The sequence below is a fragment of the Salvelinus alpinus genome, chromosome 29, assembly GCF_045679555.1.
Source record: "Salvelinus alpinus chromosome 29, SLU_Salpinus.1, whole genome shotgun sequence".
Classification (NCBI taxonomy): domain Eukaryota; kingdom Metazoa; phylum Chordata; class Actinopteri; order Salmoniformes; family Salmonidae; genus Salvelinus; species Salvelinus alpinus.
The window spans coordinates 31,875,866-31,903,398 of record NC_092114.1 but is presented as its reverse complement, the minus strand read 5'-3'; the positions used below and the strand labels follow the sequence as shown (position 1 = coordinate 31,903,398).

The following is a 27,533-nucleotide window of genomic DNA, read 5'->3' as shown; positions in this document are numbered from 1 at the left end:
GGTTAGAATTAGAAAGATGTTCTACAACTATTACATGTAACATTTTCAATAGGATCATTGCCGATTCAGAGGTGGGGAAATTAGCTATAATGGCTACAACAAAGAATTTCAGAATCAGAATGTTATCCTTGAGCATACAAATTGTTTGCATGTAAAAATGTATTTCCATAAATATATTTTAATTTATTCAAATGCACAGTTATAACAGATTAACGAAGAAATAATGTGTAATCGTGAAATAAAATGAATATACGATAATTATGGCATAATTAATTAGCAATATTTTTGCCATCAATCAAACACTAATTTCTAATCTAGAATATTCGTATTTCCCCCCGTCAAAATTTGAATGTGCCCATATCCGTTCATGTAACACGATCTAATTGGCTGTTTGGTTGTCATTTAAAAGCTTGGCCTCCCATTGCATCAAACTTTCCATTCTCTTAGAAACAAGGCGGTGCTTGTTTCAAAGAAGTACACAGCAACGTGACTTTACATTGCTCCCTGTTGCTGCTAGCCTATCCGTTTCAAATTATATTTTCAAACAAGTTTATATATATAAGAATATATATATTAGAACAGAAAATGGGTGATGATGAAAAGTATGACGGGATGTTGCTTGTTATGGCACAACAGCACGAAGGAGGTGTACAAGAGGTAAATTACAGTTTGATAGCATGCTAGCATGCTAACATTAGCTAGCAAATTCATCAACTGGCTAGCCGGCTAATTAATTTAGCTATATGGGGGATGGGAAAGTGTCCAGCGTTTGCACCATGCATATAGCACCACAAACATGTAGCTAATGTTAGTCGCATATATTAAATATCACACCAGTAGCGTAATCGTTAACCATAGGCTAGCTAACAGTGTTTAGGCATGTTGGTGTGGTACCGTTAGTAAGCCATAACAAATATGCTTGTGAGTCGGATAAGGCGCAGGTTGGCTATATATCATCTCTAATCTAATATTTGTTCGTCCAACAGTTAGTTAACACGTTTTTCAGCTTCCTCCGGCGTAAAACAGACTTCTTCACGGGTGGCGAGGCTGGTGCACCAGAGAAGGTGAGTCCAACATTGGATACCTAACAGAACAAAAATGCATACATCAAGAGATGCTGAACCAATCTGTCTAATCTTATGAACTAGCACAATAACAAAGTCAAAATTGTCTATATAGTAAACATTTGAAGGTGTTTTAAGGTTAGGATCGTGGTTAGGATCAGGTTTTAAAATTAGATTTAAAGAGGAGAAATTGTAGCAATAAGGGGTTTATGACTTTGTGGCTGTGTTACCTAGTAATAACACCTCTGTCCCCAGCTGGTGAAGGAGTCGTTTGCCCACCACAGCGGTCTTGCCCTGAAGGCCCACAGAGAGAAGGAGAAGAGACAGGAGAAGGAGAAGAGAGAGAAGGCAGAGAGGGCTGCTAAGCTAGCTGAAGAAGAGGCGAAAAAGAAGATTAAGAAAGCAGACGACGAGCCCAAAATCAAAGAACTGACAGACGAAGAGGCAGAGAGACTTCAGTCCGAAATCGACAAGGTAAGAAAAATGTGTTGTCAGTTATGAATGTTTGATGTGCTATACACATTAGATTTAACAGTTTGTCTTTGTTAGGGCTGACCCCGTTTAGTCGACTGGTCAATTGTTTGGTCGATAGGCTGTTGGTGAACCAAGATTTTTTATGTCGAGCAGTAGCAAAAAATATCACCTGTCTGATTCGCGCTGAGTGAACTGATCCATTGTGGAGGCCTTGGAGATGGCACAGTCCATCAGTCTAAGACATGTTAAACTGAAATTGTATATGGTTATATTACATAAGAACAATGGTGCAACACTAATAAAAATGATATTATTTTATAACATGCGCGTTTTACCGGTCTCTTTCCACGGTTCTGAAACACAGCAGTGTGCTGTTGAATTGGCGCCTTTTCCTAGACCATGTTGCTATGTGCATAATAGCAAAGTTAACCAGCATATTGGTGTTGAGAACAATGCTGTGGAGAACAGCAGCAGAATGAGGAGAGGAGAAAACAGCCCTTGACTTATTGTCTAAGAAAAGTGAGGAGAGGGGAAACCCCAACTTAATTAGGTCTATAATCAATAGCCTAACTGTTAAATGTGCCTGTCTTTATAAATCATCATTATATCTACAGAAACAAGACAGATCCTGCTTCTGTTACCTGTTTGAGTGTTTGTTTAATAGCCTACTGATTCCGTGACCACCAAGCCTCACGCAACGACATGTCAAGTAAACAATTTCACAAATTAGACAGTTTTTAATCTTTGCTTTGCTGTAATTTTAGTAAGAACAGCCTTTCTAGTATTATTTATAATTTATTTAGTCTTTACACTGTTCTAAATTGTTGGGGAAATTATATTTATAATAATAAACCTCCTTTTTCTTGATCTCATTGTAATTATTATTATTATGATAATAAGTAATGTCATTATCATTAGTAGGCTTAATATAACAGCTTTGTATAACCACCATCGAACTGTAGGCCTAAGAGCACATCCTGTTTAGTCTTATTACTGTAATGAATTTAGGCCTATATTTCAATACTTCTATAGGCTACTGTATCAATCAATCATTAATTCGTTCATGTCATCACACAGCATATGAGTCATTCATGATTTGAAATGCAATCAAGCATTATATATTTTTTAAATACACTAAAGCAAGCATTTAATAATTAGCTTATGCAATAAATAAACTGTTCCTTTTCGGAAATAGCATTCTTGAATGAATGCAACTGTTTTTAGTCTTTACTGTAATAAAGGCTTAACATAAAAATGTTACAGCAGACTCTCTGGTACGCTTATACTTTATTTAATGTTTACATTGTTCCAAACGGTCAGAAAAATCATATTGTAATCTATACAGCACCTGTTTAACACACATAATATGCATGCAGCGTTTGCTCTTTACCTTCTTTTTCTTGATCTCTGGGATTATACACAACTAGTCACATTTATTCCACACATCTGACTTTCCCTTTACCTCCTGAGCAACCAGTAAACATTCCCCCGTTTCAATTTTATTCGTCATGTCCTCTGCATCCATTTTGCTGTCACGTGTTACGGTGTTCAGAGTTTGTTATAACCAATTTATTGATGTTATTATGATATGCTATAGGTCAGGCTCTATTGTACCCTATTCAGATGGGGTTAGTTTTACTGGGGAAGGTCGGGTAATGTAATTATGTGCATGAGCACAAAACACAGACAACTCTTGGTAAAGAACAGACAACTCTTTGTAAACCAATATTTCTTTAAATCAGGGACCACCCTAGTCTTTGTCTTGATGAAGCTTAATGTCTGTCTTTGTCTTGTCTTGGTTTCAGCAAAATAAACAAGAGGAGAAGAAAGAGGCCACAAACACAAATGCAGAAACTCCACCTGAGAAAGCTGAGAAGGAAGGGAGAGAGAAGGAGGTAAGAGATTCGGTTGGGATGCCTCATTAGATAAATGAGCTGTAGAGACATCACTGTTTCCCCTGCTATCATATAGGCGGGGCATCTCACTTGGGAAATAAACTAGGGGGGGGGGGACGTATGCACATATTTAACAGCACAAGGGTATTTTATGCATGTTGAAGCAATTGAAGCTAATTAATAACTTGTTCATTTCTGCCAGACTGATTCCGATGGAGAAGAAGATGAGAAAGACAAGGACAAGGTGAAACCTAACGCAGGCAATGGAGCTGACCTGGCCAACTATCGTTGGACACAATCCCTGTCTGAAGTGGACGTGAGTTTTTTTGCCTTTGGTTTTAGTATTCCCTAGTGCATGGATATTAACGTTTAACTGTAGCATGATTGTTTAACTATGAAGGGGTATTTTGTGCTCTCTGTTCATTTTGCACATTATGCATGGGCACCTCTATTTCAGAGCGGATGGTGATTTATCTTTTTGCCCCCAGTTGCTAGGGATTGGTTTAGTATTGGGCAAGATGTAATCTGGGCAGACAAGGTAATCAGGCATTCTGTGTGTTCTTCTTTATCTTGCCACCCAGCTGGTGGTGCCTTCATTCTAATTGGGTGTTCCCCTTTATCCCGCCACCCAGCTGGTGGTGCCTTCATTCTAATTGGGTGTTCCCCTTTATCTTGCCACCCAGCTGGTGGTGCCTTCATTCTAATTGGGTGTTCCCCTTTATCCCGCCACCCAGCTGGTGGTGCCTTCATTCTAATTGGGTGCTCCCCTTTATTCCACCCCCAGCTGGTGGTGCCTTCATTCTAATTGGGTGTTCCCCTTTATCCCGCCCCCCAGCTGGTGGTGCCTTCATTCTAATTGGGTGTTCCCCTTTATCCCGCCCCCCAGCTGGTGGTGCCTTTTGATGTGAAGTTCCGTATGAAGGGGAAGGATGTGGTGGTGGACATCCAGCGTGGTGTGCTGAAGGTGGGTCTGAAGGGTCATCCTCCTGTGATCGATGGACAGCTCTACAACCACGTCAAGGTGGAGGAGAGCTCCTGGCTCATTGAGGACGGCAAGGTGGTCACCATTCACCTGGAGAAGGTACTGCTTTTATTTCTCTTGTATTACAAGGGGTTTCATTGAGATGAAACATCTATTTCACTCTGAAACCTTTTCAGTCACTAAATCATGCCTTGCGTCTGTTTCAGATCAACAAGATGGAGTGGTGGAATAAGATAGTGACCACGGATCCAGAACTCAATACAAAGAAGATCTGTCCGGAGAACTCTAAGGTAACCAACGCCAGGCTACTGATGCAAGGCTCACTGTATATTGCAAGAGAACATGTGATTATTCTCCTTTATTTAAAGATAAAGGGTCATTTATCTCCCACTTACTAAAGGTCTTTCCCTTACTCTCCATCTCTCTATATTCATCCCTCTCTCTCCATCTCTCTATATTCCTAACCTCTCACCCTCCATCTCTCTATCGCTCCGTTTCCATCTCTCTATATTCCTCTCTATCGCTCCTCTCCATCTCTCCATATTCCTCCCTCTCACCCTCCATCTCTCTATCGCTCTGTTTCCATCTCTCTATATTCCTCCCTCTCACCCTCCATCTCTCTCGCTCCTTTCCATCTCTATATTCCTCCATCTCTCTATCGCTCCTCTCCATCTCTCTATATTCCTCCCTCACCCTCCATCTCTATATTCCTCCCTCTCACCCTCCATCTCTATCGCTCCTCTCCATCTCTCTATATTCCTCCCTCTCACCCTCCATCTCTATATTCCTCCCTCTCACCCTCTATCTCTCTATCGCTCCTCTCCATCTCTATATTCCTCCCTCTCACCATCTTTCTATCGCTCCTCTCCATCTCTCTATATTCCTCCCTCTCACCCTCCATCTCTATCGCTCCTCTTCCATCTCTCTATATTCCTCCCTCTCACCCTCCATCTCTCTATCGCTCCTCTCCATCTCTATATTCCTCCCTCTCACCATCTTTCTATCGCTCCTCTCCATCTCTCTATATTCCTCCCTCTCACCCTCCATCTCTATCACTCCTCTTCCATCGCTCTATATTCCTAACCTCTCACTCTATCGCTCCTCTCCATCTCTCCATATTCCTCCCTCTCACCCTCCATCTCTCTATCGCTCCTCTTCCATTTCTCTATATTCCTCCCTCTCACCCTCCATCTCTATCGCTCCTCTCCATCTCTATATTCCTCCCTCTCACCCTCTATCTCTCCTTCTCTCTCTTCCTGCTGTCTCAGCTGTCAGATCTGGATGGGGAGACCCGTGGTATGGTGGAGAAGATGATGTACGACCAGAGACAGAAGTCCATGGGTCTACCCACCTCCGAAGAGCAGAAGAAACAAGACATCCTCAAAAAGTATCTTTCAGCACATTGCTTCTAGCACCATCATATAGCATGTCCATCATGACATAGTTTAAGTAGTGCAGTACTTTTCTTCACATTGGGCTCCCGAGTGGCGCAGTTGTCTAAGGCACTGCATCTCAGTGCAAGAGGCGTCACTACAGTCCCTGGTTCGAATCCAGGCTGAATCACATTCGGCCGTGATTGGGAGTCCAATAGAGCGGCGCCCAATTAGCCCAGCGTCGTCCGGGTTTGGCCGGGGTAGGCCATCAATGTAAATAAGGAATTTGTTTTTAACTGACTTGCCTAGTTAAATAAAGGTTAAATAGAAATAAAGGAAATAAAAACATAGATCGTGAAATGTTTGACCGATCCCAATAATCACTGGGACTTAACTACTGACAGTCTACTGACAGAATTGAACATTAGAAAAGTACTTCATACTATATACTTACTGACAAGAAAATTTTCTGTTTGCTGTTTACTTTTTATAGGTTTTCTTGGTGCTTTTCTTTTTATTGTCAAACATGTTCAAATATACTGGATAGTTTAACAGCCATAGAAACGAGGAAACAGGAAAAAGTGAATGTTAAAGCGGCTGCCTCCTACTGTTTCCTGTCAAGGTCAGGTCACACGATCATTGCAGCCATAAACAGATAGTGAGACGTCTGTACCAGCTTCCCAACTGAGTCCGGGATTAGAGCTGACCTCACTTCTTGTTCCTCGACCATCATAATGCCCCATGTCACACACTGCACTCCTTTTCAGCAGGTGGATTAAGCAGTGTGTTTTGAGTAGTGCATATGTTATCCCTATTCAAAGTCAGGGACCCACGCTGACCTCGGCCATCATTGTACAGTCAGTCTCAATGTGCATGTCTCCCACTGTTGAACTTTTTGTTATGAGCAGGTGGGTTGCATAGTTTGTGCCCTGTTTTTATTTGTTTTATTGAAGAACAAAGTTATATGCATTTTACATACTGCGTAGTCTTGTGAATATGCTCTGTATTCGACAGATTGCATGACCAGACAATGACCATGTTTTTATTTCCTAGTGACGTGACTTGAGCAATGTGAGGTGCATTAGTGATAGTTGGCAAATACTGCCTGAATGATCTCTGTATGACTCACTAGACTAGTATAGGTAGAAGGACCATTACACAGTGATAAGGGGTGTGTATGGGATAGAGGGAAGGAGCTGTTACCATTGGAGATGGATGTACAGGACATTCTCTTATCACTGTGGAGGTTATTACTTTGTAGGTGTTCTTTTGACCATATCGGGCGATTAAAAGCCTTAAAATATATCTGCATCGGCCCGTTGTGGAGGTGAGAAAACGAAGGGAGAGGTCAATATTGCAAAGAAAATATTGACCTTTCGGTATCACACAAAATGTCCACATCGGTGCATCTGTAACTGGCATCACTGTGCTGGTACCAGCTTGGCTTCCTCCACTGTCCCTTTACTGCACTCAATGCTGGGATGAGTTTATCCAGTGTAATCTGACTATTAAACATGGCTAGTCTTGCAAACGCCTATGGTTGTTGTGATTGCCAAACCCTTGTAGCATGGAACCAGGCTACTCTCACTGTTCAGACTCTATGATGTGACCCCCCCCCCCCCCCCCTCTGTCATTGTGTTCCAGGTTCATGTCGCAGCACCCAGAGATGGACTTCTCTAAAGCCAAGTTCAGCTAAGAGACATCACTGTCGTTCCCCAGCCAACCCTCCATACCCCTCTGCACTCTTACTCTGCCCAGGAAAACGACGACTATGAATCCTCATCAAAACCAACCTCCGGCGCCGATCTTACAGTTGAATTGAATCTCTCTTTCTGTCTCATCCCATTTCTGTAGTCCTAAAGTGCTGGGTTCTTGTTAGTCTCATTCCTGTTGCATGTGTTACTGTGTTCTGAATGTTTTAAAGAAATGTTTGGAGTTTTTAAAATAAATTAATTCAAACCACATTCATTGAAATCTGGCATCATCGGTACTTTAATGTAAGAGAAAAATAACTGAAAAACCATATGAAATTAGCTACCATGCAGATTAGGCATTTAGTTCATTGTGAAATGTAACACGAGCCTTCAAAGACGTTGCGAGAGGCAGCAAATGTCACATTTTATATTTGTTCTCATGTTTTTATTACCCATGAATTGAAAGTGTACAATGGTAAAACGTAGTTGAAGGCCAGGTTAACAGGTAGTCCTATTGAATTTGGAGGACGTCCAAGCCTCAGGCCCAAGGGCTCCCAACTGACTGACATATTCAATGTGTTTGAAATGAAACTTGTAGGTGTTGAGTGACCATGTGTTGCAATTATGTAACGTGTCCTGGCTTTGAGACTAGAGGTTGTATGGATCTATGAATTGCTTTAAATATGATCTGATATTGAATAAGGTATATAGAGTAAGGAGCATGTACCAGGTAGGGCTAGAGCAAGCAGACAACGTCAGTTTGTACAGAGTGGATGACATTGATATTTGTAGTTCATAGGTTGGGAATGGTTGAGTCAATATTACCAGGTTACTAGATGAGGTTGTCATGGTATTTTAGATTAAGAACCTGACATCGCTGAAGATATTTTTCAAATAAATCTCAAGGGTATACTAAATATACAAATATGATTAAAAGTCCTAGTTTTTAAATGCTTTTAGGTATGTTTAGGTACAATTCTTTATGGAATATTGCTCTTGGTGTTCATACAATCTCGCCACAATGAGTGGTATTTCACTTCTAAAAGCAGCATTTCTTTGTACAGTTTTCTACCATCCATTTGATCAGGTAAATGAAAAGAAATAAGACTGCATTGTCCGTAGGTAATGGAAATCTGTATTCATTATAAACAAGTAAAATATATATACTGAACAAAAATATAAACAATTTCAATGAATTTACTGAGTTACAGTTCATATAAAGAAATCAGTCAATTGAAATACATTCATTGGGCCCTAAACTATTGTAAACAGATTCTAGTTGAGTATCTGGAACATCAGCATTTGTGGGTTCAATTGCAGGCTCAAAATAGCCAGAAACAAAGAACTTTCTCCTGAAACTCATCAGTCTATTCTTGTTCTGAGAAATTAAGGCTATTCCATGCGAGAAAATGCCAAGAAACTGATGATCTCGTACAACGTAAGTCGCTCTGGATAAGAGCGTCTGCTAAATGACTTAAATGTAAATGTAAACGCTGTGTACTACTCCCTTCACAGGACAGCGCAAACTGTCTCTAACTATAATAGACTGATGAGTTTCGGAAGAAAGTTCTTTGTTTCTGGCCATTTTGAGCCTGTAATTGAGCCCACAAATGCTGATGCTCCAGATACTCAACTAGTCTAAAGAAGGCCAGTTTTATTGCTTCTTTAATGAGCACAAAAGTTTTCAGCTGTGCTAACATAATTGCAAAAGAGTTTTCTAATGATCAATTAGCCTTTTAAAATTATTAATTTGAATTAGCTAACACAACAAGCCATTTGAACACAGGAATGATGGTTGCTGATAATGGGCCTATGTAGATATTCCATAAAGAATCTGCTGTTTCCAGCAACAATAGTCATTTACAACATTAACAATGTCTACACAGTATTTCTGATCAATGTGATGCTATTTTAATGGACAAGAAATGTGCTTTTCTTTCAAAAACAAGGACATTTCTAAGTGACCCCAAACTTTTGAACGGTAGTGTATATAGGTAGTATGTCAAACCAAAAATTATGGATTTGTAAAGGAATATAGTATCATTAAGAGGAGCCAGTAACCTATAAAGGGTCACCTGGGATGAGATCATCTCCAAAGCAAATACAGTCACAGTGTAATAAGGAGGCCTGCTGGGGCGGAGGCAAAGCGTGTTTCAGAGTAGGATTGCAGATCTTGGATCTGTTATGCCTTTTAGATCATAATGATTAGACCAGCACTCCTACTCTGAGACACATTTTGAATACATACTCTGGACCTCAACCAGCCTCCAGCCTCTCTGGCTCCCCCTGCAACGATAGGTCAGACGATGATTCCAGCCTGGCTCTATTGTCAGTTTCTGCATGGGGCCGTTGGTAAAACATCCCAACTCACTGAGGGGGTCCGTTGCTGGCCGCTCTCCCCTTCTCAGACTGGAGGAACAACAACCAGCCTTCCGGCTAAGACCCTCGGAAAACAGGGAGAGACAGAGATAGAACCGTAGAGGTGTTATAGCTGGAATTATAACCACACTGGATGATATAATGACAGACTGTTTCACCTCATGTTGACAAGTGACATTCAATAGTGAAGGGGAACCACCTACTCCTGTAAATGGAGTGGCAGGGCAGGACAAGTCTACTGTTGGGCTGAAAACAGAATCTGGCGCATTCAACCATGCAAACAGTCCTAAACACATGTAATTCTGTGATCCAGACGTGTCATGCATTATATCTGTGGGTAATACTAAGGTCGTTCAGAAGTTTACAGGACTGAGGGCTACCATAGGAGACTCAGGGGTATTTGCCCACCCAGTGGGATATATGGGGATCCTGGGCGATCCGACCAGGTGTGAGCGAGAGAGGACATGTTTGATCGGTGTTTGCATGTGTCCCAGGACGTGTCCATGCATCAGGGTTGATGGGATTAACTGGAGAGGTTACACATCATTCTCCCCGCATAGATTCATTCTGCTCTCGCTGCATTTCTCCCCTTCTCACTTCAGAAGTTCAAAGTGTGGGATAAGGGGCAGGGGAAGGGGATGGTGGGGTGGAGTATGGGGTGGAGTATGGGGTGGAGTATGGGGTGGAGTATGGGGTGGGCTGTGTGTGTGAGGGGGGGTGGGGGTGTTTCTTTCCTTCATGTGCTTTGCCACAGCTGGGATTCACTATATAGTCAACTTTTCTGGTTTTGAACACCATCCATGCCTTATAGTGTGGATGACCAATATATCTATATTTTCTTGAAAGTATCTTTCCTTCTCTCTCTCTGTGAAACCCTATGAATGATCTCCTCAATGGTCTCTGTAACTCCGCTGGTAGACTTCTCTACACTAGCCTTCTCTCCATCCAGGTCAGAGGACAGAGTGGTCGGTCACAGTGTTCCTTCAGTCAGTCAGGATTTGAAATTGTTCTCTGTGTACAGCTCAGTTACGCTAAACTCCTCAGAAGACATCAAGTTTCACATAAAGAACTCTAAACCCCTCTTTCATCAATAGACAGACCTGACTTTCTCAGGTCAATGTGCTTTAGTCCTACTTCTCATCCCAAAACAGACAAATGCTTGTACATTATACAGTTTGATTTATTTATCATCTTTAATAACTGGTCTCCGTGATTTTGAAATGCTTTAAAGATTACATAACCAACCCTTAGATTTCCAACCGATAAATGGGTAGGTTGGACGAGAGAAGGAAAAAGTGAGAAAAGAGAGAGATGCACTCCACCAAGATGAAGGGAGACCAGAAGAAAAGGGTAAATTACTGTTCCTTTCTTATGGAAATCGTAATGAAGTGGTGAGGGGTCCGGGAACAATAGGGGCCACAGGCAGCTTGAGCGTCACCATGTAAACTGCTTCCTGTTAGGGACCATTTAAGCCCTTTAACTTTTACAGACTAACACGCCGACTACAAAGAGAGGGCCTCCCCATCAAAGACACACAGGAGCTGGTATGGGCCTCTGAGGTCCGTTCAGTCCAGACAGACAGACCTTTCCCAGGCCTGACCTGACTGACTCACTGACATCTATCAATAAAGCTTTCTGAATCTAAATCAAATGATGTGGCAGTGCCTCTTTCTTTTGTGTTCTGATTGTATTTTCTACAGCTTGTTTTTGAGAGCCTGCCTGAGTTGACACACAAATCCTTAAGGATGATTCTGCTATGAAGTATCTACCCTCTTGTGAATATTTGTCATTGCTAAATAAAGCTGTTGTAATACCCAGCACATCTGGGTAATAGTGACACAGCATCTGGTTTATTATATTTTTCCATTTGTTTATCTTATTTTAAGAGGCTTATACAGTTTCACTGCTCACTCACAAGTGTTGGTGAATACATGGATAGGCCGAATCCACTGTTGCCAAGTACCAGTTAGCATTTGCTGTCAAAAATAGCTGGATAGAGTGAATAATCGTTCTGGACAATCTATTTAGCTCAGTACTGCTGTGTGTCTTTATTTGTGTGTATACAATGCAACACGTAAAGTCCTGGGTGATAGTAACGTAGATTTGTATGGCCGTTGTATACAAGCAAACCACCTATAATCTCAGCAAAGCTGAGTAACTGGCCAATAGGGGCAGTGTTGCGATCCTGATAGATTCCCTGACTCGAAGTGACTGTCTTGCCCCTGCATTGACCAGACAGTAGGGGGAGCTCTAGCAGGTGTAGCCTAAGGAAGGGGATTGATATAGAGATGACTTCTGCTGTGGTACAAACCTGAAGGAGGGGGGGGTCTATCTATTATCCTTTAATGAGACCCTTTGATCTGGGTCTGTGTTTAGTGTTTGTACACCTGGGCTGCAGCACTCGCTTTGGATTGGTTGTCTACTCCTGCAGCTGGTAGTAGAGAATGGGGGTAAATGGGTGTAGACTGGGAGGGGAGGGGGGGGCCCTGCCTGCCTGCCTGCCTGCCTGCGTGCGTGCCTGCGTTTTCCAGGTAGCACTTCTCAGTGAGTTGCTGCTGCTGCTGGCGTGGGAATGCAGTAAAAAGCCCCCAGCTCCGGCCCAACCCCTTTGTTTACCCCATTTTATAGTCTGCTGGCCTACAGCTTCTGGTTAGCCCCCTCAGGCTGGCCAGACAGACAAGACGCTGGGCTGGTGCCCTGGCTGGCTCTTGTCCTGGCTTTGGTTCTGGTTACCCAGAGAGGGGCTCCTTCCTACGTGGAAAACCTTGGACACATACAGGGAAGCTGATCAGTCAAAAAAGGAGCACTTCTGCAGGGCATTGCCTCAGCAGTGTGTGTTCCAGCACTTTCCATTTTAACAAAGATTAGTTAAAGATTCCATTCAACTACTCAGCAACAGACTATCTTAAACCATCTCCCCTATGTGTCCCAGGATGAACACCAGAAAACCATACAAATAAATGGTGTTGTTAGTCGGTTGTATGCTAGTGGTGACAAAGGCGTCTTAGATTAACAAGAAATCCTAATAGCTCATAGAACATTCATCAGTAGCTGACACTGTATCGTGTGAACATGTCATTTTGCATTTATGAAGAGGAAGTGATGCAACAGGAAGAGAGTGCTCAGTGAAGTGTCTGCTCTGTGGGCTCACGTCCCATCACTCTTCTGGGTAAATAACGTCTTCAGGGGTCCTGATATCTGCTACCATTAATACATGCATGGTGGTGGTTACCACATTTTAATGTTTGTCAGAAATATCTGTCTGTGTGTCTGTGCTTCTGTCCTTTTGATCTCTCTGCATCAACTCTCTCTCTACTCCCATACCTAACCCTGGCAGCTCAAGTCCTTCCTTCCTTACCGGCAGTATGTAACGCAGCCACCTCATATCCAGAGTGGAAAGGGTTTTGGCTTCTTAGAAAATGCAGTCAGGAAATACAAACTATGACTTACCCACACATGACCAATGATTGTGTGTGTGTGTGTGTGTATGTGCGTGCTTGTGTGTGTATGTGTGTGGGAGATGGCACAGCTAGGGGCTTGACTGAGCAGATTTAACTGTGTTTTCTCACACGCTAGTGTCTGCTGACCTCAGCTGCTCATACAGTGCATTCGGAAAGTATTCAGACCCCTTAACTTTTTCCACATTTTGTTATGTTATAGCCTTACAAAGTCAAAATAACAAAGTAAAAATAGATTTTTATACATATGTAAATATCACATTTATTTAAGTATTCAGACCCTTTACTCAGTACTTTGTTGAAGCACCTTGGGCAGTGATTACAGTCTTGAGTCTTCTTGGGTATGACACTACAAGCTTGGCACACCTTTATTCGGGTGGCAGGTAGGCTAGTGGTTAGAGTGTTGGGCCAGTAACCAAAAGGTTGCTAGATCAAATCCCCGAGCTGACAAGGTAAAAATGAACAAGGCAGTTAACCCACTGTTCCTAGGCTGTCATTGTAAATAAGAATTTGTTCTTAACTGACTTCCCTAGTTAAATAAAGATAGCATTTGGGGAGTTTTCCCCATTCCTCTCTGCAGATCCTCTCATGCACAGCTATTTACAGGTCTCTCCAAAGATGTTCGATCGGGTTCAAGTCCGGGCTCTGGCTTGGCCACTCAAGGACATTCAGAAACTTGTCCTGAAGCCACTCCTGCGTTGTCCTGGCTGTATGCTTAGGGTCGCTGTCCTGTTGGAAGGTGAATCTTTGCCCCAGTCTGAGGTCCTGAGCACTCTGGAGCAGGTTTTCATCAAGGATCTCTCTGTACTTTGCTCCGTTCATCTTTCCATCAATCCTGACTAGTCTCCCAGTCCCTGCCGTTGAAAAACATCATGCTTAACCGTAGGGATGCAGCCAGGTTTCCTCCAGACGTGAGACTTGGCATTCAGGCCAAAGAGTTTAATCTTGGTTTCATCAGATCAAAGAATCTTGGTTCTCATGGTCAGAGTCCTTTAGGTGCCTTTTACTGAGGAGTGGCTTCTGTCTGGCACTCTGGAGGAACTCTGGAGCTCTGTCAGAGTGATCATCGGGTACTTGGTCACTTCCCTGACCAAGGCCCTTATCCCCCAATTGCTCAGTTTGGCTGGGCGGCCTGCTCTAGGAAGAAACTTGGTGGTTCCAAACTTCTTCCATTTAAGAATGATGGAGGCCACTGTGTTCTTGGGGATCTTCAATGCTGCAGAACATTTTTGGTACCCTTCCCCAGATATGTGCCTTGACACAATCCTGACTTGGAGCTCTACGGACAATTCCTTCGACCTCATTGCTTGGTTTTTGCCCTGTCAACTGTAGGACCTTAAATAGAGAGGTGTGTGCCTTTCCAAATAATTTCCAATCAATTGAATTTACCACAGGTGGACTCCAATCAAGTTGTAGAAACATCTCAAGGATGATCAATGTAAACAGGATGCACCTGAACTCAGTTTTGAGTGTCATTGCAAAGGTTCTAAATACTTATGTAAATGAGTTATTTCTGTTTTTTCTAAAAACCTGTTTTTGCTTTGTTATTATGAGGTATTGTGTGTAGAACATGTTTTATTTGCTTCCATTTTTTTAATAAGGCTGTAACATAACAAAATGTGGAAAAGGGGAAGGGGTCTGAATACTTTCTGAATGCACTGTATTTACACCAGGCAACACAAAACCCACTGAAACAGACTGAAAACAGCCGCTCGTATTCACACCAGGCAACACCAGAGAGAGAGAGAGCGAGAAAGAGAGAGAGAGAGAGAGAGAAAGAGAGAGAGAGAGAGAGAGAGAGAGAGAGAGAGAGAGAGAGAGAGAGAGAGAGAGAGAGAGAGAGAGAGAGAGAGAGACAGAGAGACAGAGAGACAGAGAGACAGCAGACAGGTTTGAGGAGACTAAATGGCTTGATGATATAGCCTCAGTAGAACAAGGATTTTCCTTAATCATATACCTGTAATTATTGTACTTTTTCCCTCTGAGCTAGTATACAGGCCTGTGAGAATATAGAAGCTATCAAAATATCATGAGACGTTCACTCTCATGAGACGTTCACGTTCATTCCAGCAGTGAACTATTTTACTGGTATTCAGGTCCAAAACTAGTTCCATTGGCACCGGGGGAAAAAGTTTGTCTGGAGCCCTACTATACTTAAAAAATATTAGTCTATTTATATATCAAACACTTCTTGATTAAACATGAGATGAAAACATCTAATGAAACAGCAGTGTATTGCTAGGCTACCTGACATTACAACAAGTAGTAAATCAGTCATGTTGTCACCCTGGGTACCTGACCTGCTGATCCTGACACCTTCTAGGTTAGAGGAACCAGAGATACGCTAAGACTGTGCCCCTGGCGGTATCCACTTCATAAGTCAACATCTAAATCATCAATCCAAAGCCACAATCTGTGAAACTGTGTTTCAGCACAATGGACAGAAGGGATGGACAGTAGTCCTAGAAAAGTAATTGTTACTGTAAATATTGTATATAGACACGTCAATGTATCTGTAAGTGCCATAATACCACAGAGTTGTGGTTACATTGTGTTGCATAAGAGACATCTCAAATACATTTCTGTGTGTGTCAACTCTGTAATATTATGACACTTACCTTTATCACAGATTTCAGACTCAGTGGTCCTTTTATCTAATTTCATATAGTATATCTGCTGTGACCACAGACTTTATTTTCCCATTTTTTCCTGCTCTCTTTGTCTGTTTCAGGATATAAGGTAACAGATATAACAGTACTGTAATAACATGAAAGAACATGAAAAGTCTACTACAGTATCCTACTACAGTATCCTACTACAGTATCCCCAGTCAGAAGCAGCCACTTTACAGAGAAAGTTCATCATCTGTCGTGTCAAAGCTGAGCCTGAGTTGAGCTGGCATTAGTTGAGCTGGCATTAGTTGAGCTGGTATTAGTTGAGCTGGTATTAGTTGAGCTGGTATTAATTGAGCTGGTATTAGTTGAGCTGGCATTAGTTGAGCTGGTATTAGTTGAGCTGGTATTAGTTGAGCTGGCATTAGTTGAGCTGGTATTAGTTGAGCTGGTATTAATTGAGCTGGTATTAGTTGAGCTGGTATTAGTTGAGCTGGTATTAGTTGAGCTGGTATTAGTTGAGCTGGTATTAGTTGAGCTGGTATTAGTTGAGCTGGCATTAGTTGAGCTGGTATTAGTTGAGCTGGTATTAATTGAGCTGGTATTAGTTGAGCTGGTATTAGTTGAGCTGGTATTAGTTGAGCTGGTATTAATTGAGCTGGTATTAGTTGAGTTGGCATTAGTTGAGCTGGTATTAGTTGAGCTGGTATTAGTTGAGCTGGTATTAGTTGAGCTGGTATTAGTTGAGCTGGCGTTAGTTGAGCTGGCATTAGTTGAGCTGGTATTAGTTGAGCTGGTATTAGTTGAGCTGGCATTAGTTGAGCTGGTATTAGTTGAGCTGGTATTAGTTGAGCTGGCGTTAGTTGAGCTGGCATTAGTTGAGCTGTTATTAGTTGAGCTGGTATTAGTTGAGCTGGCATTAGTTGAGCTGGTATTAGTTGAGCTGGTATTAGTTGAGCTGGTATTAGTTGAGCTGGCAGTAGTTGAGCTGGTATTAGGTGAGCTGGTATTAGTTGAGCTGGTATTAGTTGAGCTGGTATTAGTTGAGCTGGCATTAGTTGAGCTGGTATTAGTTGAGCTGGTATTAGTTGAGCTGGCATTAGTTGAGCTGGTATTAGTTGAGCTGGCATTAGTTGAGCTGGCATTAGTTGAGCTGGCATTAGTTGAGCTGGCATTAGTTGAGCTGGTATTAGTTGAGCTGGTATTAGTTGAGCTGGTATTAGTTGAGCTGGCATTAGTTGAGCTGGCATTAGTTGAGCTGGTATTAGTTGAGCTGGTATTAGTTGAGCTGGCATTAGTTGAGCTGGTATTAGTTGAGCTGGTATTAGTTGAGCTAGTATTAGTTGAGCTGGTATTAGTTGAGCTGGCATTAGTTGAGCTGGCATTAGTTGAGCTGGTATTAGTTGAGCTGGCATTAGTTGAGCTGATATTAGTTGAGCTGGTATTAGTTGAGCTGGCATTAGTTGAGCTGGTATTAGTTGAGCTGGCATTAGTTGAGCTGGTATTAGTTGAGCTGGTATTAGTTGAGCTGGTATTAGTTGAGCTGGCATTAGTTGAGCTGGTATTAGTTGAGCTGGCATTAGTTGAGCTGGCATTAGTTGAGCTGGCATTAGTTGAGCTGGCATTAGTTGAGCTGGTATTAGTTGAGCTGGTATTAGTTGAGCTGGCATTAGTTGAGCTGGTATTAGTTGAGCTGGTATTAGTTGAGCTGGCATTAGTTGAGCTGGTATTAGTTGAGCTGGTATTAAGGGGGGCAGAGGGGGCAATTACTGTCCCGACTAATTATTTTTTATCCCTTTCAAATGCCTTAGTGATTAGAAAAGGAAAGTTTAGATTTCCTGAACTTGTAACGGAAATTCAAAAGCGACAGACGCATCTTTTGGCTCAATCCACATCAGAGAGGGGAGGGGGGAGGGGGTAAGGGGTAGGAGGAGGGTTACGGTTTGGGTTTGGGAAAGGGAAGTGGCTATTGGTGTGTTTCACTCAGGTACTATCTGTCCCTATGGACAACAACACCTTTGCTTATTCACACAGAGCCACAGTTACACCAGCCACTAATAAAGTACCATTAAAATAGAATACAACGACCGCAATAGAAACCCAACACTCGCTCCACTCAAACCCACCTTGAATTATCGGTGATAAACAAAATAGGAAACACAGACAGATAGTTTTATGGTGGAGCTTGAAGAGGCTGGTGAAATGACAGGGGCATGGGAAGTAACATGTTCTGTCATGTTATTACAGTACTGTTATATCTGTTACCTTATATCCTGAAACAGACAAAGAGGGGAGGATGAAACACAAAAATGGGAAAATTAAGTCTGTGGTCACAACAGATATACTATATGAGATGAGATAAGTGGACCACTGGGTCTGAAATCTGTGATAAAGGATAGATGGATTCAATGGTGTTTACACTAACTTATAGTAAAGTGTCTTCAAATAGAAAATAATGCTGAGGATATTAGACGTTAATGTGCATAGGACACAAGAGACTCAAACTTAAGGGTGTGTGTGTGTGTGTGTGTGTGTGTGTGTGTGTGTGTGTGTGTGTGTGTGTGTGTGTGTGTGTGTGTGTGTGTGTGTGTGTGTGTGTGTGTGTGTGTGTGTGTGTGTGTGTGTGTGTGTGTGTGTGTGTGTGCGTGCGTCTAGTGAGTTGTTTCTTCTTTCTCAGGGCTGACTCATCCTCGTCTCTGTATTTACTTATTTAGGCCAGCGAAGACGAAGACGAAGTCCTCTGGAAAATATGCCTGGCCTTATAACTGTCCCTTTGTGAAGCACCAGGCCTCTGTAATATTTCTCACCTAGGTGAGCGTGTGTTGATGTCTGAGGAGACTGGATGGTTTAACCCTCACGTCACCAACAGACCAGGCTAAAGAGATTATGGGAAACCAAATTTGACAAATAACATTGAGGTACACATTACAAATGAAGGAATTACATTAATCTTAGTTTCAGATGTATTGTTGGTTGAGTAGAACAGCATTCAAACAGTACAACTCAACACCAAGTTGTTATTTAAATACATAGGCCTAGAACCAAAAATAAGTAAAAACGTGTTTTTCAAAATGTTTGCTAATGTATTGAAAATTAAATACAGAAATACGTCATTTATATAAGTATTCACACCCCTGAGTCAATACTTTGTTTTGACACCTGGATTGTGCAACATTTGCCCATTTTTCTTTTCAAAATTCTTCAAGTTCTGTCAAATTGGTTGTTGATCATTGCAAGACAACCATTTTCAGGTCTTGCCATAGATTTTCAAGTAGATTTAAGTCAAAACTGTAAGCAACTCCAGTGTAGATTTGGCCTTGTGTTTCAGGTTATTGTCCTACTGAAAGGTGAAATCATCTCCCAGTGTCTGGTGGAAAGCAGACTGAACCAGGTTTTCTTCTAGGATTTTGCCTGTGCTTAATCCATTCCATACATTTTTTTATCCTGAAAAACTCCCCAGTCCTGAATGATTACAAACATACCCATAACCTGCTGCAGCCACCGATATGTTTGAAAATATTACTTTTGTGTCTTGTTGCAAACAGAGTGCAGGTTTTGGAATATTTTCTATTCTGTACAGATTTCCTTCTTTTCACTGAAATAATTGTTTTATTTATTTTATTTATCTGTCAAATAGGTTAGTATTGTGGAGTAACTACAATGTTGTTGATCCATCACAAGTTTTCTCCTATCACACCCATTGAACTCTGTAATTGTTTTAAAGTCACCATTGGCCTCATGGTGAAATCCCTGAGCGGTTTCCTTCCTCTCTGGCAACTAAATTAGAAAGGATGCCTGTGTCTTTGTAGTAACTGGGTGTATTGATACACCAACCAAAGTGTAATTAATAACTTCACCATGCTCAACGGGATATTCAATGTCTGCTTAAAAAAAAAAGAATTCTACCCATCTACCAATAGGTGCCCTTTGCGAGGCATTGGCTAACCTCCCTGGTCTTTGTGGTTGAAACTGTGCACTGCTCAACTGAGGGACCTTACAGATAATTCTATGTGTTGGGTACAGAGATGAGGTAGTCATTCAAAACTCATGTTCAACACTATTATTGCATACGTGCAATGTATTATGTGACTTGTTAAGCACATTTTTACTCCTGAACTTATTTAGACTTGCCATAACAAAGGGGTTGAATACATTTCAGCTTTTCTTTTTTTATTAATTTGTTTAAAAAAATCTAAAAACATAATTCCACTTTGACATTATGGGTTATTGTGTGTAGGTGAGTGACCAAAAATCTAAATGTAATACATTTTAAATTCAGGCTGAGACAGAGGGACTGGTCGGGATAGAGAACAGTCCTGTATTTTGTAGCTGGTGGTGAAATTCTCTCTCTCTCTTCTCAGGCCTCAAAATAAAGAGGGGAAAAGGAAGAGGCAGTTGAATGATATGGGATGGAAAGGTGTGAGAGAACCCCTTTACATTTACGACCTCTGTAGAGCTGCAGGAAGTGGAGTAGTAAACTGGAGTCACGCTCCACAGAACCCACTCAATTCCAAGTACATCACAGAGCCTGAGACAGAGCAGACAGGAACACAAAAACACACAGACCCACTGTATTCTACCTCCCCTCAGGATCAATGGTAACTGTTAGACCTAATATAACCTTCATACATCAGGAAAGACTTTAGCCACACAAGTTCCCTCCTAAATCTTCTGACATTATAGGGAGGGACACAGGTTCAAGGCCTCACCTGTCTTGAAATGAACATGTAACATTTGGAGTAATCTTCAGGAAACCACATGTAAAAAAATAAATATGAAATGGATAAGAAGATAATAAACTGGAACAAAATATGAAATGATGATAATTAATATAGAATTTCTAAGTAGGCCTATATATACAACAAGACATTAGGCTACAGACATTGCTCAAGAGCATGGTATCAGAATGAGAAAAAAAAGTCCATAAGCAGATCATTTGGTATAGGATACAATTATTAATCCCCTATAAACTCAATCCCCGATCTTAATGATAAAGAAGTCTAATACTTTTACAATGAAGTGCGAATAAATGTTTCCTCGATGTTAGTGAGAGTGGATGTGAGATCAGAAACAGACAGGCGGCCCCATTATGCAGATCTCCGATGTCACCTCCGGGCTATCCACACTTCGCCCAGTACAGGAACAGAGGAACAGCCTAATGGCCTGGCAACAGTCAACACTACATTTCTCACGTGTGTATTTGGGACAACAAAAGATTAGCATTATTCGCAAATATACAACTTAGTTCAAAGGCACCGTGGCTGCAGCCGGTTGCCCTGTCTCTTCCTTTCTTTTGTTTCTATTTAAATATTCAAAAATTAGTTTGGTCTAATCATCCAACGATGTTTTTTCCTATCTGACAGATAGATGATATAGACTAGGATACTAATAAACAATTTTTAATTCCATAAACATATTGTATGTTTTTGGCAATAAGGCCTAATATCATTTTAACGTGTATTATTTTCGTTAGAGGGTCATTTAAAATAAATAACAAATGTATGAAATATGAACAGATCCAAAAATGTATTAGGCTATGCAAAAGTAAACGAATATCCAAACAATTTTAGAAAATGTATAGGCCTCGGCCATGAAGTGCTAAAAACCTAAAGGAAAGGGCAATGAAGACGTTATTCTTATTCAAACATGACACAGTTTAAAGTAGACCTAGAGGCCTATAGGTACATTTATTAATTTTGCATTGACGCAGTTATGATGGGCCATTTTGCATTGGGGACATCGAAGAGACGCTCGAAGCCAGACCGTTAGGCCATCGGGGCGTGGTCTAGAACGCAACGCAACACCACGCCCTTGTCCCCATGTGGTCCCTGGGGGGCCTTATATGATCAGGCCTTGGGCTCCGAAGCCAGTAGTACTTATCTCCCTGTCAAAACTAATCTTGAAACAGTGAATCCTATTCTAACGGTACATTTCGCGGAACTCCACACGAACTCATCCTATAGGAAATATGACTTCAAACTCCGACCAGAGGCTGGACCACCTTCTGAGCGTGGTGGAGAGCGAGTTTCAGAAGGGCAGCGAGAAAGGAGACGCCTCAGAGAGGGATATTAAACTGGGACTAGAAGATGCAGAATTATGGACCAAGTTTAAAGAACTAACCAACGAAATGATTGTCACCAAGACTGGCAGGTAGGCTATGGTTGTTTTTTGCTGTTAGCTACGGATCAAAAGGAGGCCTTCGAGGCCTGCTGGCCGGCCTAGCTGAAAGCAAAGTTTATCTGGAGAAATCGTAGCCCGCATTTACGCACGACTACGAAGCTTAACGTAACTGATGCGCACAGGTTAGATCGGCAACAGGCATGTTCAGCCTTTCAGAATAGTCTATAGGGTATTGACCAGGCTATATGCCATATCTATAGGCCATATATGCTTTACTGTTACAACTTGAAAACCATGTCAAAAATTAGGTATAAAGTGCAATGGTCGTCAAATCTTATAAACCCTATTATTAGGATAAAGTAACGGGCCCAGAAATTGCACCCTTTTTAATGCAAATATATATATGTCAAATAATTAATTTATAAAGATCAACGGTTGAGCTAACATAACATAATATTTGGGCTTGCTTAGGCTATATTTTTATTTAACAACTTTATTTTAACCTACAGGCGGATGTTTCCAGTGCTCAGAGCGAATGTGAGTGGTTTGGACCCCAACGCTATGTACTCAGTTCTCTTGGACTTCGTGGCTGCAGACAACAACCGGTGGAAGTACGTGAACGGCGAGTGGGTTCCCGGTGGCAAGCCCGAGCCACAGAGCCCTAGCTGCGTCTACATCCACCCAGACTCGCCTAACTTCGGAGCGCACTGGATGAAAGCGCCTGTCTCATTTAGCAAAGTCAAATTGTCCAATAAACTCAACGGGGGAGGACAGGTAATGCCCCGATTTGTTTTGTCGTCTTCTGTGTTCGTATTTGTAGTATGCATATTCATTATTATGTAAATCATTTTAAAATCAACTTGGTAGGCTAGGTCATATTGCCCTGCTCTCTCAGAGCTAATGATGCTCTACCCTGCTGTGCTGAATTACAAAAGTAGGCCTTTTCTGGGGGAAAACGTTATTAATTTCATGGCAAGTCAACTTCACAATTTTGTGTTAGGGCTCTGTAGGCTCATATTTCTATCTTATTCAGTTTGAGTGTGTGTTTTTTTTAAAATTCTTTATTGTGATATTATTAAAATAAGGTATAATTTCGATCTAGATTATGCTGAACTCTCTGCATAAGTATGAGCCCAGGATACACATAGTGAAGGTTGGAGGGCTCCAGAAGATGATCAGCAGCCAGTCTTTCCCCGAGACCCAGTTCATCGCTGTCACTGCTTACCAGAACGAAGAGGTCAGTGGCCTTAATTACACAGTCACAGAGATAATCCTCGTTCACAATAATAAACATTATATTGTGTTCTGCTTACAATGAAGGAAGAAAATAATAGTACTTGTCATGTTCATGTACCTTCTAGATAACTGCGTTGAAGATCAAACACAATCCGTTCGCTAAAGCTTTCCTCGACGCCAAAGAAAGGTAAGCGAAAGAGACTGATATTGTGTCAGCAATATGACAACGCTTTTCCTGTATTTATTTTATTTTGTGTGCGAATTCTGGTATTATGTTTTCAATTTTAGAAGCGACCATAAAGACATGCCAGACCATGGTGGAGACAGTCAACAGTCTGGTTATTCCCAACGTAAGTCTTTTCTTAAGTCTCACAACACCAACCAAATTAGAAAAGCTCTTTCTGTACCTCTCCGTTTCAATTCCAACAATCAAACCAAGTCATTATATGTGACATCATTTTCCAACACACTTTTATTAAACGTTCAGAAAATCATTATCATCATCATCATACATGTTATTTTCAAGGCCTTCCATGTCCCCAAGGAAACTGTACATAGAGAACAGTATGAAAAAAGGAAGTGTATTAACCAAACCATTTTGTTTCTTCTCTCCCTCCAGTTGGTGGTTGGTTTCTACCTGGTAACGGTCCCATGTGCCCCAGCAGCAGCCCCCCTCCGTTCAGCGGGGCCCCTGGCCACTCCTCGGGGTCCTACTGTGAAAGGTACTCCAGCCTGAGGGGCCACAGGGCCGCTCCCTACCCCAGCCACTACCCACACCGCTCCTCCAGCTCAAGTAAGAACCTCCTCTACCCAACCCAGCACTCTGGGAATGCACTGTTTACTGTTTATTCTGATCACTAGTCAGACTCATAGGTATAGATTACAGCATGGGGCTTTCATGGATTTTAAGATGTTGGTTAAAATATGTTTGAGGAATTACTCCTGAAGGAAATGCATTGTTTTGATCAGAGAAATGTTTGTATACCGTTGTTAGTAATTTCTCTATGTACTTTATTGTTTAGACAACTACATGGACAACTCGTCGGGAGCCCTGCCCACCCATGACAGCTGGTCAGCCCTTCAGATCCCTAACTCCACTGGGATGGGAACCCTGGCCCATACCAGCAACTCCACATCCAACTCCAGGTATGGCAACACATGGTCATAGTTGATCATATACTGTATATGTTTCTGATATCACTGTTTATTTTTCAGTATGTTCCTGACTACATTATTTTATCAGGAACAATTCTGGGCCCTAGGCCTAGACCTTTACTAGGCCCAGATTTCTTCCTGGTTGGAAAAAAATAAAAAACTTGTAACCTAACCTCTCTCTCTCTCTCTCTCTCTCTCTCTCTCTCTCTCTCTCTCTCTCTCTCTCTCTCTCTCTCTCTCTCTCTCTCTCTCTCTCTCTCTCTCTCACGCTCTTCCTTACAGCCAGTATCCCAGCCTGTGGTCTGTTGCCGGGACGGCCCTAACTCCTTCCGGCTCCTCCTCTGGTTCCATCGCTGGTGGCCTGACCAGCCAGTTCCTGCGAGGCTCCTCCTACACAGGCCTGACCTCCTCCCTGCCCGTATCCTCACCATCCTCCATGTACGACCCCAGCCTTAGCGAGGTGGGTGTAGGCGTGGGCGAGGCCCAGTTCGAAAGCTCCATCGCCAGGCTCACCGCCTCCTGGGCACCTGTGGCTCAGAGCTACTGAGCACAATGCTTCCATAGCCATTGACTCTCCTCAACCACCATCCTGTTCCACATCACCACCATCTCCACTCTACTGCCTGACCATCGGCTAGGAACCTTTTGGGTTGAAGCAGCGCCTTTGAAAGGCAGAGTCAACTCAGAAGAAGATCTATCTGAAGCAGAGAGATGTAGGGTCCTCTCAGGCCTTGTGTTAAGTCCATAGGTTGCCATTCTTAAGTTACACACTTGCTGTCTGAGTGGAAGAGGCATCTGTTTTTCCATTGGGAGTTTCCTTCACTCTCTCCAAGGTGCAGTTATAAGCCTAAGACAGTCTGAATATACTTCCTCTACAATTGTTCCAGTTGCTGGTGTGTTACTGTAGTTGTGTCCTTCAGTACAGACAGAGTACTCCAAGACAATCGTACGCTGGCGTAAGACAATCAGGATCACTAGCTACACAAAGCTAAGTTGATGAAGTAACCCCCCCAACTTTACTAAAGGGGCCAATCCTTATGTTTAACTGTTTATTGTTACAATTAGTTTTGTTATTATTATAATAGATAAATAAGATTAAATAATCTGTTGATCTAACATAAAAAATGTATATGTGTGTATATAAAATAAATTAACGTCCGTTTTCATTGTTAGCCGTTTACATGTAACTGTTTTGGATCCAGTGTCAGTGTGTTGCGTTTCGTGGCCTGAAGGAAAAGAAAGAAGGAAAGAATGAAAGCAAGAAGTGCCTTGTATCCTCCCACTGCAGCCCAGGAGAAAGCACAGATGTCTCTCCTCCTTCGCTCTGTGTACATTCCCTCCCTGACAATCATATGTACATATCTATTCTATTTGCATTTGTTGGACTCATTGGGAGTTTATGTTTATTTATGTCATTTTAATAATAAATTAAAAGTTCCTTTGTTTTCTCAAATATGACTTCAGTGTGTCAATTACAGTCGCATTCAGTGTCAATGAAATTAGCCTAACCTGAGGAACTTAGGCATGCACTACGTTAACTACCACATTACAGTGTCTACAATCATATCATTTCCATTTCCTAAAAGGTGAAGAGGGATTGAATCTATACATTTCAGCCTATGTCATATTGAGCTTTATAATATAAAACTGCAAGCCAAAGACTGAGGCCCATGTCGGGATGAAAGAATATATCATATTTTTTCAGGGCTAAGGTGACTACATAGCCTATTTCAACTGGCACAGATACGTCTTGTTGAACAACCTTTGTCATCACAACTCAAAAAGAACTCACACACAGTTCACACAAACAAACGAGAAGCCAGTTTTTTGTAAAGAGCCAAATTGTGAGTAAATAACTGTTGAAAACAAAGTCCTTGCCAAAGTACAATGGTTATCACACATAACCTACACAGTACCTATCACACAATGCTTACACTGATGTTGTGGTCTCCTGCACCCAAATTCAATCATCTTTTGGGGCTGCTGTATAGAGTGTTGAATAAATACCAGTACCAACACAGCTATGCTAAGTGAATCTTCTTGTGTAATTGATATGACACGTAGAGACGGAACGATTCAGGTTGAGGAATCCTTCTGAGGGGTTTCCATCGCTGACGCGTCTTTGTGACAATCTTCATGGAGGTGTGACACACGGCTAACACTTTTACAATTCCCTGTCTGTCATTAAACAAAAAAAGTAGATGAACCCCAAATGCAGTATATGCCAAGAGGACAGACCGCCTCGCACCAGGGAGAGAATTCAAATAGAAAGTAACAACTCTTTATTTAGAACTTTAACTCTCAATTTTCATGGTTGTTTTGCTTTATGTGTCCCTGAAATGTACATTTCTCATATCGTGTCTTCTAGTGTATTGGGTGAAGAGGGTCAATCTAATTTGGACCATATCATCCTCTCATTTCCCCACCAATAAACCATCTGTATTATACTGTAGCTAATGGCAGAGCAGGGAAGCAAACCTGGGTCGCTAGCGTGAAAGGCAAAACACCCATCGCAGATTTGCCAATAGGGTTAACCCACATGTTGGGAATTGTAATGTTTCTTATGTAGCGAGAATCGCTACACTGCTCCCTCTGAACAGCAAGGCACGTCCCCGTGCCTCGACTACTCAGCCCCCTTACATGTCTGGGCCGTGCATTCCAATGGCCACCATCCCACTTCTAACACCAATGTAGCGAATGGCAGGGCAGGAAAGGGAACCTATGTTGCTGGCATGAAAATGACGCTAATAGGGTTAACCCACTTGGTGGGAATTGTAATGTGGCTCATACAGTGCATTCGGAAAGTATTCAGACACCTTGACTTTTTCCACATTTTGTTACGTTACCGCCTTATTCTAAAATTGATTAAATACATTTTTTCTCTCATCAATCTACACTTAATACCTCATAATTACAGATTTATTACAAATAAGAAACAGAAATACCTTATTTACATAAGTATACAGACCCTTTGCTATGAGACTCGAAATTTAGCTCTGGTGCATCCTGTTTGCATTGATCATCCTTGAGATGTTTCTACAACTTGATTGGAGTCCACCTGTGGTAAATTCAATCTATTGGACATGATTTG

The 27,533-nt window shown here is 41.8% G+C and overlaps 2 protein-coding genes across 2 annotated transcripts; both read left to right on the top strand.

The window, feature by feature from the left end:
- Nucleotides 1-408: 408 nt before the first annotated feature.
- Nucleotides 409-7,752, top strand: LOC139558452 (nuclear migration protein nudC-like). Its single transcript, XM_071373586.1, has 9 exons — nucleotides 409-657; nucleotides 987-1,064; nucleotides 1,320-1,538; nucleotides 3,344-3,433; nucleotides 3,636-3,749; nucleotides 4,320-4,514; nucleotides 4,622-4,705; nucleotides 5,684-5,802; nucleotides 7,433-7,752. The coding sequence occupies exons 1-9, from the start codon at nucleotides 586-588 to the stop codon at nucleotides 7,482-7,484; spliced, it is 1,023 nt and encodes a 340-aa protein (XP_071229687.1). The 5' UTR covers nucleotides 409-585; the 3' UTR covers nucleotides 7,485-7,752.
- A 14,017-nt stretch (nucleotides 7,753-21,769) lies between these two features.
- On the top strand, nucleotides 21,770-25,895 carry LOC139558451 (T-box transcription factor T-A). The gene is made up of 8 exons (XM_071373585.1): nucleotides 21,770-22,081; nucleotides 22,561-22,825; nucleotides 23,154-23,288; nucleotides 23,413-23,474; nucleotides 23,576-23,637; nucleotides 23,907-24,080; nucleotides 24,310-24,433; nucleotides 24,725-25,895. The coding sequence occupies exons 1-8, from the start codon at nucleotides 21,900-21,902 to the stop codon at nucleotides 24,987-24,989; spliced, it is 1,269 nt and encodes a 422-aa protein (XP_071229686.1). The 5' UTR covers nucleotides 21,770-21,899; the 3' UTR covers nucleotides 24,990-25,895.
- The last annotated feature ends 1,638 nt before the right edge of the window (nucleotides 25,896-27,533 follow it).

What these genes read in the sequence shown, in the direction of transcription:
- LOC139558452 (XM_071373586.1), top strand. Translation starts at nt 586, where the DNA reads ATGGGTGATGATGAAAAGTATGACGGGATGTTGCTTGTTATGGCACAA. An exon ending in ACGAAGGAGGTGTACAAGAG is followed by an intron (nt 658 to 986) that starts GTAAATTACAGT and finishes TTCGTCCAACAG; the next exon opens with TTAGTTAACACGTTTTTCAG. An exon ending in AGGAAGGGAGAGAGAAGGAG is followed by an intron (nt 3,434 to 3,635) that starts GTAAGAGATTCG and finishes CATTTCTGCCAG; the next exon opens with ACTGATTCCGATGGAGAAGA.
- LOC139558451 (XM_071373585.1), top strand. Translation starts at nt 21,900, where the DNA reads ATGACTTCAAACTCCGACCAGAGGCTGGACCACCTTCTGAGCGTGGTG. An exon ending in AACTCAACGGGGGAGGACAG is followed by an intron (nt 22,826 to 23,153) that starts GTAATGCCCCGA and finishes ATTTCGATCTAG; the next exon opens with ATTATGCTGAACTCTCTGCA. An exon ending in CTGCTTACCAGAACGAAGAG is followed by an intron (nt 23,289 to 23,412) that starts GTCAGTGGCCTT and finishes TGTACCTTCTAG; the next exon opens with ATAACTGCGTTGAAGATCAA.